The following is a 13,519-nucleotide window of genomic DNA, read 5'->3' on the forward strand; positions in this document are numbered from 1 at the left end:
AATACATTTGTGCCATCCTTGATGATTGTGAATGCAGTGTATCCACTTCTGAATGACTGGGCTACTGGCTGAATGACTGGGCTACTGGCTGAATGACTGGGCTACTGGCTGAATGGCTCGGCTACTGGCTGAATGACTGGGCTACTGGCTGAATGACTGGGCTACTGGCTGAATGACTGGGCTACTGGCTGAATGACTGGGCTACTGGCTGACTGGCTTGACTACTGGCTGAATGGCTGGGCTACTGGCTGACTGGCTTGACTACTGGCTGAATGGCTGGGCTACTGGCTGAATGGCTGGGCTACTGGCTGAATGGCTGGGCTACTGGCTGAATGGTTTGACTACTGGCTGAATGGCTTGACTACTGGCTGAATGGCTTGACTACTGGCTGAATGGCTTGACTACTGGCTGAATGGTTTGACTACTGGCTGAATGGTTTGACTACTGGCTGAATGGCTTGACTACTGGCTGAATGGCTTGACTACTGGCTGAATGGCTTGACTACTGGCTGAATGGCTTGACTACTGGCTGAATGGTTTGACTACTGGCTGAATGGTTTGACTACTGGCTGAATGGCTTGACTACTGGCTGAATGGTTTGACTACTGGCTGAATGGTTTGACTACTGGCTGAATGGCTTGACTACTGGCTGAATGGCTTGACTACTGGCTGAATGGTTTGACTACCGGCTGAATGGCTTGACTACTGGCTAAATGGCTGAATGACTTGACTACTGGCTGAATGGCTGGGCTACTGGCTGAATGGCTGGGCTACTGGCTGAATGGCTGGGCTACTGGCTGAATGGCTTGACTACTGGCTGAATGGCTTGACTACCGGCTGAATGGTTTGACTACCGGCTGAATGGCTTGACTACCGGCTGAATGGTTTGACTACCGGCTGAATGGTTTGACTACCGGCTGAATGGTTTGACTACCGGCTGAATGGTTTGACTACCGGCTGAATGGTTTGACTACCGGCTGAATGGCTTGACTACTGGCTGAATGGTTTGACTACTGGCTGAATGGTTTGACTACTGGCTGAATGGTTTGACTACTGGCTGAATGGTTTGACTACCGGCTGAATGGCTTGACTACTGGCTAAATGGCTGAATGACTTGACTACTGGCTGAATGGCTGAATGGCTGGGCTACTGGCTGAATGGCTGGGCTACTGGCTGAATGGCTGGGCTACTGGCTGAATGGCTTGACTACTGGCTGAATGGCTTGACTACTGGCTGAATGGTTTGACTACTGGCTGAATGGTTTGACTACTGGCTGAATGGTTTGACTACTGGCTGAATGGTTTGACTACTGGCTGAATGGTTTGACTACTGGCTGAATGGCTTGACTACTGGCTGAATGGCTGAATGGCTGGGCTACTGGCTGAATGGCTGAATGGCTGGGCTACTGGCTGAATGGCTGGGCTACTGGCTGAATGGCTGGGCTACTGGCTGAATGGCTGGGCTACTGGCTGAATGGCTGGGCTACTGGCTGAATGGCTGGGCTACTGGCTGAATGGCTGGGCTACTGGCTGAATGGCTGGGCTACTGGCTGACTGGCTGACTGGCTTGACTACTGGCTGAATGGCTGGGCTACTGGCTGAATGGCTGGGCTACTGGCTGAATGGCTGGGCTACTGGCTGAATGGCTGGACTACTGGCTGAATGGCTGGGCTACTGGCTGAATGGTTTGACTACTGGCTGACTGGCTTGACTACTGGCTGAATGGCTTGACTACTGGCTGAATGGCTGGGCTACTGGCTGAATGGCTGGGCTACTGGCTGAATGGCTGGGCTACTGGCTGAATGGCTGGGATACTGGCTGAATGGCTGGGCTACTGGATGAATGGCTTGACTACTGGCTGAATGGCTTGACTACTGGCTGAATGGTTTGACTACTGGCTGAATGGCTGAATGGCTGGGCTACTGGCTGAATGGCTGAATGGCTGGGCTACTGGCTGAATGGCTGAATGGCTGGGCTACTGGCTGAATGGCTGGGCTACTGGCTGAATGGCTGGGCTACTGGCTGAATGGCTGAATGGCTGGGCTACTGGCTGAATGGCTGAATGGCTTGGCTACTGGCTGAATGGCTTGACTACTGGCTGAATGGCTGGGCTACTGGCTGAATGGCTGGGCTACTGGCTGGATGGCTGGGCTACTGGCTTCACTGGTTTGCCTACTGGCTGAATGGCTTGACTACTGGCTGAATGGCTTGACTACTGGCTGAACGGATGCTAATGTCTGTGCTGTGATTGGTGGTCTCACCTAGAGAGGAGCTGGCCACTCGAAGCATCTCCACGGTGTTCAAGGCCAGAGGTCTCTGCTTGGCCTTCTCCTTCTTACTCACCGACTCCACCTTCAGGACGGGAAGACAACTACACCTTTTATAAAGGCGCTTTTTTGACTGCGTTTACACAGGCAGCCCAATTCTGATCTTTTAACCAATCATATCAGATATTTTGCCCAAAATTGGCTCACACATAGCCAATGCCTGTCACGTTATCAGGTTCATCTCACAGGCACTTCAGCTAAGAAGTAGGCTACAAGTGAATGAAGACAGACACATTTTTATTTATTATTATTATTTTTTTTTTTTTTAGGGTAGCCTAGTGGTTAGAGTGTAGAGGCGGCAGGTAGCCTAGTGGTTAGAGTGTAGCCTAGGCGGCAGCCTAGTGGTTAGCCTAGTGGTTAGAGTGTGGTTAGAGGTAGAGGCGGCAGGTAGCCTAGTGGTTAGAGTGAGGCGGCAGAGGTGGTTAGAGTGTAGAGGCGGCAGGGTAGCCTAGTGGTTAGAGTGTAGCCTAGTGGTTAGGCAGGGTAGCCTAGTGGTTAGAGCGTTGGACTAGTAACCGGAAGGTGGTTAGCGTTGGACTAGTAACCGGAAGGTTGCGAGTTCAAACCCCTGAGCTGACAAGGTACAAATCTGTCGTTCTGCCCCTGAAAAGGCAGTTAACCCACTGTTCCCAGGCCGCCATTGAAAATAAGAATGTGTTCTTAACTGACTTGCCTGGTTAAATAAAGGTAAAATAAAAAAAATAAAAAATGGTTCATGTTCATGCCAGCTAGCTAGGCTATACTCCTGTTGTAAAGACAAACAATGAGCTTAATATTAGGAATGCCGATAAATAGTAGGCCTAGCCTATAGAAAGCTGATGGGATGCTCCTATTTTTAGTAGAGGCCATCACTATGTTTTCTCACGCAATTCCTTTAGAAATGTTGCACAACATGAACTCATGGGATCTAATGAAGTGTTTGATTAGATTTTCGATTACATTTGCATTGATGTCAGAGTGATTAAAGGGGCAATAGAGAGCGGAGTGCCAGGCAGTAAGCAAGTTTGGTAGGCTACTAACGACCATCAGAGGAACAGAGACAGAAAGAGAGAGAGAGAGACAGAGAGAAAAAAAGACAGGAAGCTAGAACAGGCAGAGAGATAGGCAGCTAGACAAGCAGAGAGACTAGCAGAGAGACAGGCAGCTAGACAGGTAGAGACAGGCAGCTAGAACAGGCAGAGAGACAGGCAGAGAGACAGGCAGAGAGACAGGCAGAGAGACAGGCAGAGAGACAGACAGCTAGACAGGTAGAGACAGGCAGCTAGAACAGGTAGAGACACAGGCAGCGAGACAGGCAGAGAGACAGGTCTTACCTTGGCCTCTCTGGAGGTCTTAGTCATGTTGACAAACATCTGTCCCACCTCTCTGTCAAAGACCCTCACCCTGTCCCAGTCCAGAGTCAGAGGAGACTCTTTCCCTTTGAAAACCTACAGAACAACATTACATTTATTATGTTAGACTAATGGCTCTTTGAGCACCTGTTTGCTTCTGAGAGTATCCAAGGTCATCTTTGGGTGTTGTTGAGGGAGAAGGGTCAGGATATAAAATATTTACTCAAAGAAGCACCCCATTCCCACATGAAACCCTCTGACAGGCTTTTTTGGGGGGAGCTCGCCTTAGCCTGTATGACAGTGGAGGATGGTGGGAGGAGCTCAAGGAGGATGGGCTCATTGTAATGGCTGAAATGGAATAAATGGTACAGATTCAAACATGTTTTCCATATGTTTGATGGGTTTAATACCTTTCAATTTATTCCATTCCAGCCATTACAATGAGCACATCCTCCTATATCGCCATCCACCAGCCTACACTGCTGTAACACACAGTAAGGTCTCTGGTTTGAGGGACTGGATCTAGGGTTAAGGTTAGGTTCGAGGTTAGGGACGAGGTTAGGGTCGAGGTTAGGGTCGAGGTTAAGGTCGAGGTTAAGGTCGAGGTTAAGGTCGAGGTTAGGGTCGAGGTTAGGGTCGAGCTTAAGGTCGAGGTTAGGGACGAGGTTAAGGTCGAGGTTAGGGACGAGGTTAGGGACGAGGTTAAGGTCGAGGTTAGGGACGAGGTTAGGGTCGAGGTTAGGGACGAGGTTAAGGTCGAGGTTAGGGACGAGGTTAAGGTCGAGGTTAAGGTCGAGGTTAGGGACGAGGTTAAGGTCGAGGTTAAGGTCGAGGTTAGGGACGAGGTTAAGGTCGAGGTTAGGGACGAGGTTAAGGTCGAGGTTAGGGACGAGGTTAAGGTCGAGGTTAGGGACGAGGTTAGGTTCGAGGTTAGGGACGAGGTTAGGGACGAGGTTAAGGTCGAGGTTAGGGACAAGGTTAAGGTAGAGGTTAGGTTCGAGGTTAAGGTAGAGGTTAGGAACGAGGTTAGGGACGAGGTTAAGGTCGAGGTTAGGGACGAGGTTAAGGTCGAGGTTAGGTTCGAGGTTAGGGACGAGGTTAGGGACGAGGTTAAGGTCAAGGTTGAGGTTAGGGACGAGGTTAAGGTCGAGGTTAGGGACGAGGTTAGGGACTAGGTTAGGGACTAGGTTAGGGACTAGGTTAAGGTCGAGGTGAGGGTCGAGGTTAAGGTCGAGGTTAGGGTCGAGGTTAGGGTCGAGGTTAAGGTCGAGGTTAAGGTCGAGGTTAGGGACGAGGTTAGGGACGAGGTTAGGGTCGAGGTTAGCCTTAAAGGAACACTTCAGGATTTTTTTTTTTTTACATAGAATAATCCTGATGTATCTTTTTAAAGACTCGGTTTAGGGTTGGGGGCTCACCTTAGCCTGTATGACCCAGTAGGTCTCTGGTTTGAAGGACTGGATCTAGGGTTAAGGTTAGGTTCGAGGTTAGGGACGAGGTTAAGGTCGAGGTTAGGGACAAGGTTAAGGTAGAGGTTAGGTTCGAGGTTAAGGTAGAGGTTAGGAACGAGGTTAGGGACGAGGTTAAGGTCGAGGTTAGGGACGAGGTTAAGGTCGAGGTTAGGGTCGAGGTTAAGGTCGAGGTTAGGGACGAGGTTAAGGTCGAGGTTAGGGACGAGGTTAAGGTCGAGGTTAAGGTCGAGGTTAAGGTCGAGGTTAGGGACGAGGTTAAGGTAGAGGTTAGGGACGAGGTTTAATCCTGATGTATCTTTTTAAAGACTCGGTTTAGGGTTGGGGGCTCACCTTAGCCTGTATGACCCAGTAGGTCTCTGGTTTGAAGGACTGGATCTTGTCGTGGCGCTCCACACAGAAGCCCAGTGTGGGGGTCTGACATGGCCCAAAGGAGATCAGGGATGAGTCCAGGTTACCATATTTACCCTGGAAGTACTTGGTCTGGAAGCTGGAACGCATTCCAAAAAACAGGACAGCACCACTGGCATCAGCATAGTTGACACAATAACCTCAACATTGGCTGAATTAAAAATCAGTCAAACTCTGTGGCTCTTTCTCAACAACAACAAACAAAAAAATCCTCTCTCCTCACCTTCATTGCACTGATCTGAAATAACTGACCAGGTGAAAGCCTGATGAGGGTAGGAGAGTCTAGGGGTAGTGTAGTCAAGTATAGACTAGGGTTGGAGAGTCTAGGGTAGGGCAATGGAGTCTAGGGTAGACAGTCTAGATAGGGGGCAGTCTAGGGTAGGGCAGTCTAGGGTAGGGCAGTCTAGGGTAGGGCAGTCTAGGGTAGGGCAGTCTAGGGTAGGGCAGTCTAGGGTAGGCAAGTCTAGGGTAGGCAAGTCTAGGGTAGGCAAGTCTAGGGTAGGCAAGTCTAGGGTAGGGTGGGGCAGTCTAGGGTGGGGCAGTCTAGGGTAGGGTAGGGCAGTCTAGGGTGGGGCTGTCTGGGGTAGGGTACGGAAGTCTGGGGTAGGATAGGGTAGTCTGGGGTAGGGTAGGGCAGTCTGGGGTAGGGTAGGGCAGTCTGGGGTAGGGTAGGGCAGGGTAGGGTAGGGCAGTCTGGGGTAGGGTAGGGCAGTCTGGGGTAGGGTAGGGCAGTCTGGGGTAGGGTAGGGCAGTCTGGGGTAGGGTAGGGCAGTCTGGGGTAGGGTAGGGCAGTCTGGGGTAGGGTAGGGAAATCTGGGGTAGGGAAGTCTGGGGTAGGGCAGTCTGGGGTAGGGCAGTCTGGGGTAGGGAAGTCTGGGGTAGGGTAGGGAAGTCTGGGGTAGGGCAGTCTGGGGTAGGGAAGTATGGGGTAGGGTAGGGCAGTATAGGGTTGGGCAATATAGGGTAGGGTAGGGCAGTATGGGGTAGGGTAGGGAAGTATGGGGTAGGGTAGGGAAGTATGGGGTAGGGTAAGGCAGTCTGGGGTAGGGGAATGTAGAGTTGTGTATGTTTGTGTAGGGTTGGGTAATGTAGGGTAGTGTAAAGCTGTGTGGGGTAGGTTTGTGAAGGATTGTGTAGGGTAGTGTAGGGTAGTACAGGGTAGTGTAGGGTTGTGTATTGTAGGGTTGTGTAGTGTAGGGTAGTGTAGTGTAGTGTAGGGTAGTGTAGGGTAGTGTATTGTAGTGTACCAGGTGAAGGATTGTGTAGGGTAGTGTAGGGTAGTACAGGGTAGTGTAGGGTTGTGTATTGTAGGGTTGTGTAGTGTAGGGTTGTGTAGTGTAGCGTAGGGTTGTGTAGGGTAGTGCAGGTTTGTGTATTGTTGTGTAGTGTAGGATAGTATAGGGTAGTGTATGGTTGTGTAGGGCAGTGTATTGTAGGGTTGTGTTGGGTAGGGTTGTGTAGAGTTGTGTAGTGTAGGATAGTGTAGTGTTGGGTTGTGTAGTGTAGTGTAGGGTATTGTAGTGTAGTGTAGGGTAGTGTATTGTAGTGTAGGGTAGTGTTGTGTAGGGTAGTGTATTGTAGTGTATTGTAGTGTAGGGTAGTGTATTGTAGTGTAGTGTAGTGTAGGGTAGTGTATTGTAGTGTATTGTAGTGTAGGGTAGTGTATTGTAGTGTAGTGTAGGGTAGTGTAGGGTAGTGTATTGTAGTGTATTGTAGTGTACCAGGTGAAGGCCAACTCTCTCTGTATATATATGTCGTGTTGGAATGGGGTGTGTTGTCGGGTCGTGAAGTGTACCGGGTGAATGCACAGCCAATGCGCAGGTCCAGCTCCTGCCGGGCGTCTACGGACAGAGCTTCGTTACGGTTGGGCTCTCCCAGCTTATTCATGGCTGCCCAGATGTCGGTGTCGGTGATGGAGCTGAACTTGGCTCGGTAGACGGTCCGTTCACTGCCGTACGGACGGTTCATCACCGGCTCAATGGCGTCCAGGACCTGGGAAAGTAACAACCTTGTAATAACTGTTATGAATAAGCTTAAATAAAACACTTTCCAACCTAGAGAGGCTGGGTTAAGACCAGCAGCAAGGAGAGGCTGGGTTAAGACCAGCAGCAAGGAGAGGGTGGGTTAAGACCAGCAGCAGAGAGGGTGGGTTAAGACCAGCAGCAAGGAGAGGGGGTTAAGACCAGCAGCAAGGAGAGGGTGGGTTAAGACCAGCAGCAAGGAGAGGGTGGGTTAAGACCAGCAGCAAGGAGAGGGTGGGTTAAGACCAGCAGCAAGGAGAGGGTGGGTTAAGACCAGCAGCAAGGAGAGGCTGGGTTAAGACCAGCAGCAAGGAGAGGCTGGGTTAAGACCAGCAGCAGAGAGGGTGGGTTAAGACCAGCAGCAAGGAGAGGGTGGGTTAAGACCAGCAGCAAGGAGAGGGTGGGTTAAGACCAGCAGCAAGGAGAGGATGGGTTAAGACCAGCAGCAAGGAGAGGGTGGGTTAAGACCAGCAGCAAGGAGAGGCTGGGTTAAGACCAGCAGCAAGGAGAGGACCAGCAGCAAGGAGAGGGTGGGTTAAGACCAGCAGCAAGGAGAGGGTGGGTTAAGACCAGCAGCAAGGAGAGGGTGGGTTAAGACCAGCAGCAAGGAGAGGGTGGGTTAAGACCAGCAGCAAGGAGAGGGTGGGTTAAGACCAGCAGCAAGGAGAGGGTGGGTTAAGACCAGCAGCAAGGAGAGGGTGGGTTAAGACCAGCAGCAAGGAGAGGGTGGGTTAAGACCAGCAGCAAGGAGAGGGTGGGTTAAGACCAGCAGCAAGGAGAAGACCAGCAGCAAGGAGAGGATGGGTTAAGACCAGCAGCAAGGAGAGGGTGGGTTAAGACCAGCAGCAAGGAGAGGGTGGGTTAAGACCAGCAGCAAGGAGAGGGTGGGTTAAGACCAGCAGCAAGGAGAGGGTGGGTTAAGACCAGCAGCAAGGAGAGGGTGGGTTAAGACCAGCAGCAAGGAGAGGGTGGGACCAGCAGCAAGGAGAGGGTGGGTTAAGACCAGCAGCAAGGAGAGGGTGGGTTAAGACCAGCAGCAAGGAGAGGGTGGGTTAAGACCAGCAGCAAGGAGAGGGTGGGTTAAGACCAGCAGCAAGGAGAGGGTGGGTTAAGACCAGCAGCAAGGAGAGGGTGGGTTAAGACCAGCAGCAAGTGACGCCTCTAGCACTGCAGTGCCTTAGACCGCCGAGTCACTCGGAAGGCCCTGCTGTAGTGACACAGCCTGGGATCGAACCCGGATCTGTAGTGACGCCTCTAGCACTAGAGAACGTAACGTTGAATTGGGGTTACCTCAAAGCAGATGTTCTCTCCCTCTTTGTCGCAGTCCAACCACAAAACCACGTAGTCACATCCCTTGCCTTCAACCTGGAGAAAGACAGTGACAGAATTATTTATTTATTTTTTACAAAGGAGAGCAATCAACTGATATAGAGGAGGGGGCTGGAACAGCTACATGAACGATTGACAGGAAAACAACCCTGTTTCCAAAGGTCAAAACCCCTTCAGCTGTGACTAGAGACACAGACGAACCTGTAGGAACTTGACCATGTTGAGTTTGGGGTTGGCCTCCTTCTTCTCAGTAGGGGCTTTAGTGAAGAGTTCAGCTGGATCCACCTTGTCCCAGTTATTATACTTCCCTGGAGAGAGGGAGAGGGGGACAGAACAGGCACCGGAGTTATCAACTCATCCCACTAAGATTTGAGACACAGATTGAATCCAGTCAAAAATGTCAGATTTAGCCTAAAATCAACAACAACAACAACAACAAAAAACCTACCTATGAAATCCAAACTCATCACGTGCCCACACACTGATGTCATCTTAAAGCGCACGCTCTGGCCTGAGAAAGTGCCCATGTACTCGTGGACCGAACATGCTCCGTTGAGACCTTTACGACTGGAGCAGCTGCCTGGGGTTAAGAAGAGGAACATGAGGAGTTAAACCTGGATCTATGGCGTCTCCTAAGTGGCACACTATTTCCTATTGGTTGGCACTATATATAGTGTTATGGTTCCATTTGGGACACACACACACACACACACACACACACACACACACACACACACACACACACACACACACACACACACACAACATTGTAGACTATATACTCTGAACCACTTGATGAAAAGAACCAACAGAGGAACATATAAAATCCATCCTTAAAATAGTGTGACTTGTAAAAGGTGGTAATTCTCCCAGACTACCCGAGATGACTACCCGAGGAGACTACCCGAGGGGACTACCCGAGGAGACTACCCGAGGAGACTACCCGAGGAGACTACCCGAGGAGACTACCCGAGGAGACTACCCTTGTTTTAAAAAATACCTTTTGAGGACCCATCTCGTCTACATGTGACAAGATGTGAAATGGAAAAGCTACCTAGCTGACTTGCCTTGGTCAAACTAATCAAATATTTTTGTAGAAATGTCACGACTTATTGAAAATACAGATTCAAACTATTTTGGGAGGTTATTTTACACAACAAAAAAAACGGAAGCTAATAGCATGATTCATCTCTTATTAAAAAAAAAGGATTTCAAAGTATATCAAGGCTAAACCATAGCGGAAACTCCATTTCCCTTCCCCTGACCCTGTCATGGGGCTCATACTACCTGAGCTAAACGCTACGTCGTGACGAAGTAAAGTTAATGACATGCCTCTCTCAAGGCTGAATGCTAATGGCGGTACATGCATGGTAAAGACCATGGTAATGAGAGACACAACAAGCCAGTGACGGAGTGACCCCCCTTTCTACCCATCTCTAGCTGTGAAGCTGACCCCCACCACCCTTACAATCCCAGGTGCATAAATACATCCCTGGTTCGAGACGATGGACATCAGCTCTGAACGAACCAAAGGGTACCAAGAGCAGCAGCAGCCGAGACAGAAAGCTACAGAAACACACAGAACAGCAGAGACAGAAAGAGACTCCAGAACCGGAAGCCAGAACTCACTCCAGAACTCAACATGCAACAGCTCCAGGTGAGATACAAAGAGATCCATAACAACAGAAGCTGTAACTAGCCAGTGGTACTCTCCAGGTGATGTGTGATCAGGGGCTAGGGACTAGAGCTAACTTTCACTATGACTGCTCTTGATTCTCATTGGCTATGCTGTGGGGCATAATGTAAAGACAGACTATGTGCTTTGATTTTCCTCCTTTGCTATTGGCTCATTCTTTCCATTAGGCTCATTCTTATAGCAGAGTATGAGCAACAGTGCTACTGAGTGATCAAGGTCAAACCGTCAAATGAATTATTTGTTTAATTATTCGTTTGAGTTTTGATTAGAAGGGTTTTATGGTACAAGAGTTGAATGTAGCTCGGAATTTTCTGGCATTTGGACAAATTCCTTTTAACAGATTAAAGAGATGGAAAAAAAATAAAAGTAATTTAAGCTAAGGCTAGTTTTTGTCTTTAGTTGCACAGATGTAATGTTTACTCCCTGGTGTTTTATATCCACTCAGCTTCAGCTGCCAGTAGCCTAATGACAGGACATTATATCATTAAACCAGAGACAGTACATCCCTGGGTTTAACAATGATATTCAACCCCCTTGTGTTTTCTGTTTTCAGCTCCAACTCAACATTGATACTCAAAAACTCTGTTTTCTCCCTGTGTGTGTTCTCCTATGCAGCACCTGCGTCTGCTACTCCTGTGTGTGCTGGCCCTGCGTCAGGGCCTGTGTGTGCCCCTGGGTGGCCAGTGTGTGGAAGAGAGCTTCTGCACTAGCAGCCTGCAGGAGTACCACGCACAGCTAGTCAGCCTGCCCAACCGCCTTAACGAACGCAGTGTAGCCGCCTGGAACTACGTGTGAGTACCTTTACTGTATGGATGGACTGATTGGAAGAATGTATTAGACTACTAAGATGCATGTACAGCCACACACTTATGAGTACTGAATCACCAATGCATCCTTGGATACTAGGCTTCGGAGACTGTGTGTAAATGCACGTTTCCATCCTAAGGATATGTTCTTCTTCCTTCAATTGTAACTTGGTTCCGAGTCTGACAATCTTGTTGTTTTCTCTTCCTCCTTCCAGGGAGAAAATTGACTTGAACCGGGTGCCTCCAGTCCTTTATGAAGCCAACTGCCTTGAAAGCCACTCCTGTAAGGGTCTGGACAGCACCCTCGGGTTAGAGACCATCCCCATCACCCTCAGGATGCCCGTGCTGAGGAAAAACCCCCGCTGTACCTCCTTCTCCCTGGAGTTCGAGCCCATCAACATAGCCTGTATATGCGCCACTTCCAGACAAAGTGGATTTCTAACCGATCGATTCTAAAATATTAAAAGTATTTATTTATTTTGGCTATAAATGTTGAGGCTATAAATTAGATTGAATGTGTGTTTTGAAAGTATTTTTTTTTGACAGTAGGGTAAAGATTATTATTATTACTATTATTGTTGTTATTGTTGACATCACTCAGTATAAGTTCCAACTCTCATGTTAGTTGTTTGCCACAATGACATCGAAAATGTATTGGTCAAGAAGAAGTCAATTGTTCCCTTATCATCTGCTAAAGGCTTAAAACAGACAATAAACTAATTTTACAGCACCAAAAACACGTGTTTCTCTGTTGCTTTACATGGAGTTAATCATATTAAATAAGGAGTTACTCACAAGATGAACGATAACTAACTACTGCTGCTGCTGCTGGCTTTTCCCTGGTACATTGTCGTTGATTCCTAGCTTGCTAGGTGTTTACAATAAGGAAGCTAGCTTGTTGCTTTAACATAGTAAACATTAGAGATCACTTACCTTTAGATAGGATTTTGGCAATTGACTGAGCCAACGACGGCTTCTCCGCCACCATCAAAACTGTCTTCATGACTGGAAACAGCACAGCAACACTAAGTTAGCTAGCCGGCTGAGAACAAATAGCTGCTATTTACAAAATGTAAATAACAAAATTATATTGAGATGTGATTAGAAGTTCTAAGAAGCATAAGTGCCACGGAAAAGCTAATTGTCAAGTTAGTGGCTAGCACAAAAGAAACACAACGCCGCCATGACAGTTTCTAGATGCTTTTCCGGTTGAAAGTGTAACCTAACCGGAAGTAGATACGACATATTGGTAAATTGATTATCGGCTTGGTACGGGTCGACAGAGCTGCAAACTCTCACGCATTGGCCGTGAGACACACGCGTTTGATCCTATTCTCACACTCACACGACACACCTCTTAAATCTCACGCATTGAAAAGTACTGCTTTTATTTTTTCTAATGAGTCCGTTGTATAGTCAGTGCGTTAACTTTTCAACTGCGCTCCAAAACGTTTTGAAGTAGGCGCATCTGCGACTGCAATTTAACATCATGAGCGTAACCTCTATCATTGTCTGTTATTTGTATATTGTTGTATTGTTATTATTATTAACAACAAATCAATACAAAGGTACATGGGGGAACACAAGTATATTTAAATAATATACAAAGGACAATTGGGCTAGAGATTGGGCTGCGTATCCCCTCTAGCACCAGGGTCAGCTGTACCCCCTCTAGCACCAGGGTCAGCTGTACCCCCTCTAGCACCAGAGTCAGCTGTCCCCCTCTAGCACCAGGGTCAGCTGCGTACCCCCTCTAGCACCAGGGTCAGCGCCCTCTCGAATGTTGTTTTTTGCCATCATTGTAAGCCTGCCACACACACACTATATGATACATTTATTAAACTTAAGAATGAGTGTGAGTTTTTGTCACAACCCAGCTCGTGGGAAGTGACAAAGAGCTCTTAAAGAGCTGCAGGTCACAAATAATAATAATATAATAATAATCAATCATTTTGCTCTTTGTTTAACCATCTTACATATAAAACCTTATTTGTTTATCAAAAATGGTGAATAACTCACCACAGGTTAATGAGAAGGGTGTGCTTGAAAAGATGCACATAATGGCAATGTTGGGTTGTATTTGGAGAGAGTCTTGGTCTTAAATCATTTTCCACACAGTCTGTGCCTGTATTTA

At 48.3% G+C, this 13,519-nt stretch overlaps 2 protein-coding genes across 2 annotated transcripts in view; one reads left to right on the top strand and one right to left on the bottom strand.

The window, feature by feature from the left end:
• The window catches only part of top3b (DNA topoisomerase III beta), a 28,664-nt gene extending 16,026 nt beyond the window's left edge, over positions 1–12,638 (bottom strand). The window contains exons 1-8 of the mRNA XM_052460956.1: positions 12,319–12,638; positions 9,332–9,463; positions 9,085–9,191; positions 8,845–8,919; positions 7,329–7,525; positions 5,456–5,612; positions 3,639–3,752; positions 2,260–2,350 (exon numbers count right to left, since the gene is read on the bottom strand). Of these exons, the coding sequence (XP_052316916.1) occupies positions 2,260–2,350; positions 3,639–3,752; positions 5,456–5,612; positions 7,329–7,525; positions 8,845–8,919; positions 9,085–9,191; positions 9,332–9,463; positions 12,319–12,388 (943 nt within the window). The 5' untranslated portion in view covers positions 12,389–12,638. The remainder of the gene's footprint in view (positions 1–2,259; positions 2,351–3,638; positions 3,753–5,455; positions 5,613–7,328; positions 7,526–8,844; positions 8,920–9,084; positions 9,192–9,331; positions 9,464–12,318) is intronic.
• On the top strand, positions 10,381–12,122 carry LOC118392839 (interleukin-17A-like). Its single transcript, XM_035784804.2, has 3 exons — positions 10,381–10,540; positions 11,195–11,370; positions 11,601–12,122. Exons 1-3 carry the CDS (start codon positions 10,526–10,528, stop codon positions 11,839–11,841), a joined length of 432 nt encoding a protein of 143 aa, XP_035640697.1. The 5' UTR covers positions 10,381–10,525; the 3' UTR covers positions 11,842–12,122.
• Positions 12,639–13,519: the final 881 nt, after the last annotated feature.

This window comes from Oncorhynchus keta, chromosome 14, assembly GCF_023373465.1.
Source record: "Oncorhynchus keta strain PuntledgeMale-10-30-2019 chromosome 14, Oket_V2, whole genome shotgun sequence".
Lineage (NCBI taxonomy): Eukaryota > Metazoa > Chordata > Actinopteri > Salmoniformes > Salmonidae > Oncorhynchus > Oncorhynchus keta.

Excerpts from the sequence above, each read along its gene's own strand:
- LOC118392839 (XM_035784804.2), top strand. Across the intron at positions 11,371-11,600 it reads GTAGCCGCCTGGAACTACGT|GGAGAAAATTGACTTGAACC; the intron begins GTGAGTACCTTT and ends TCCTCCTTCCAG.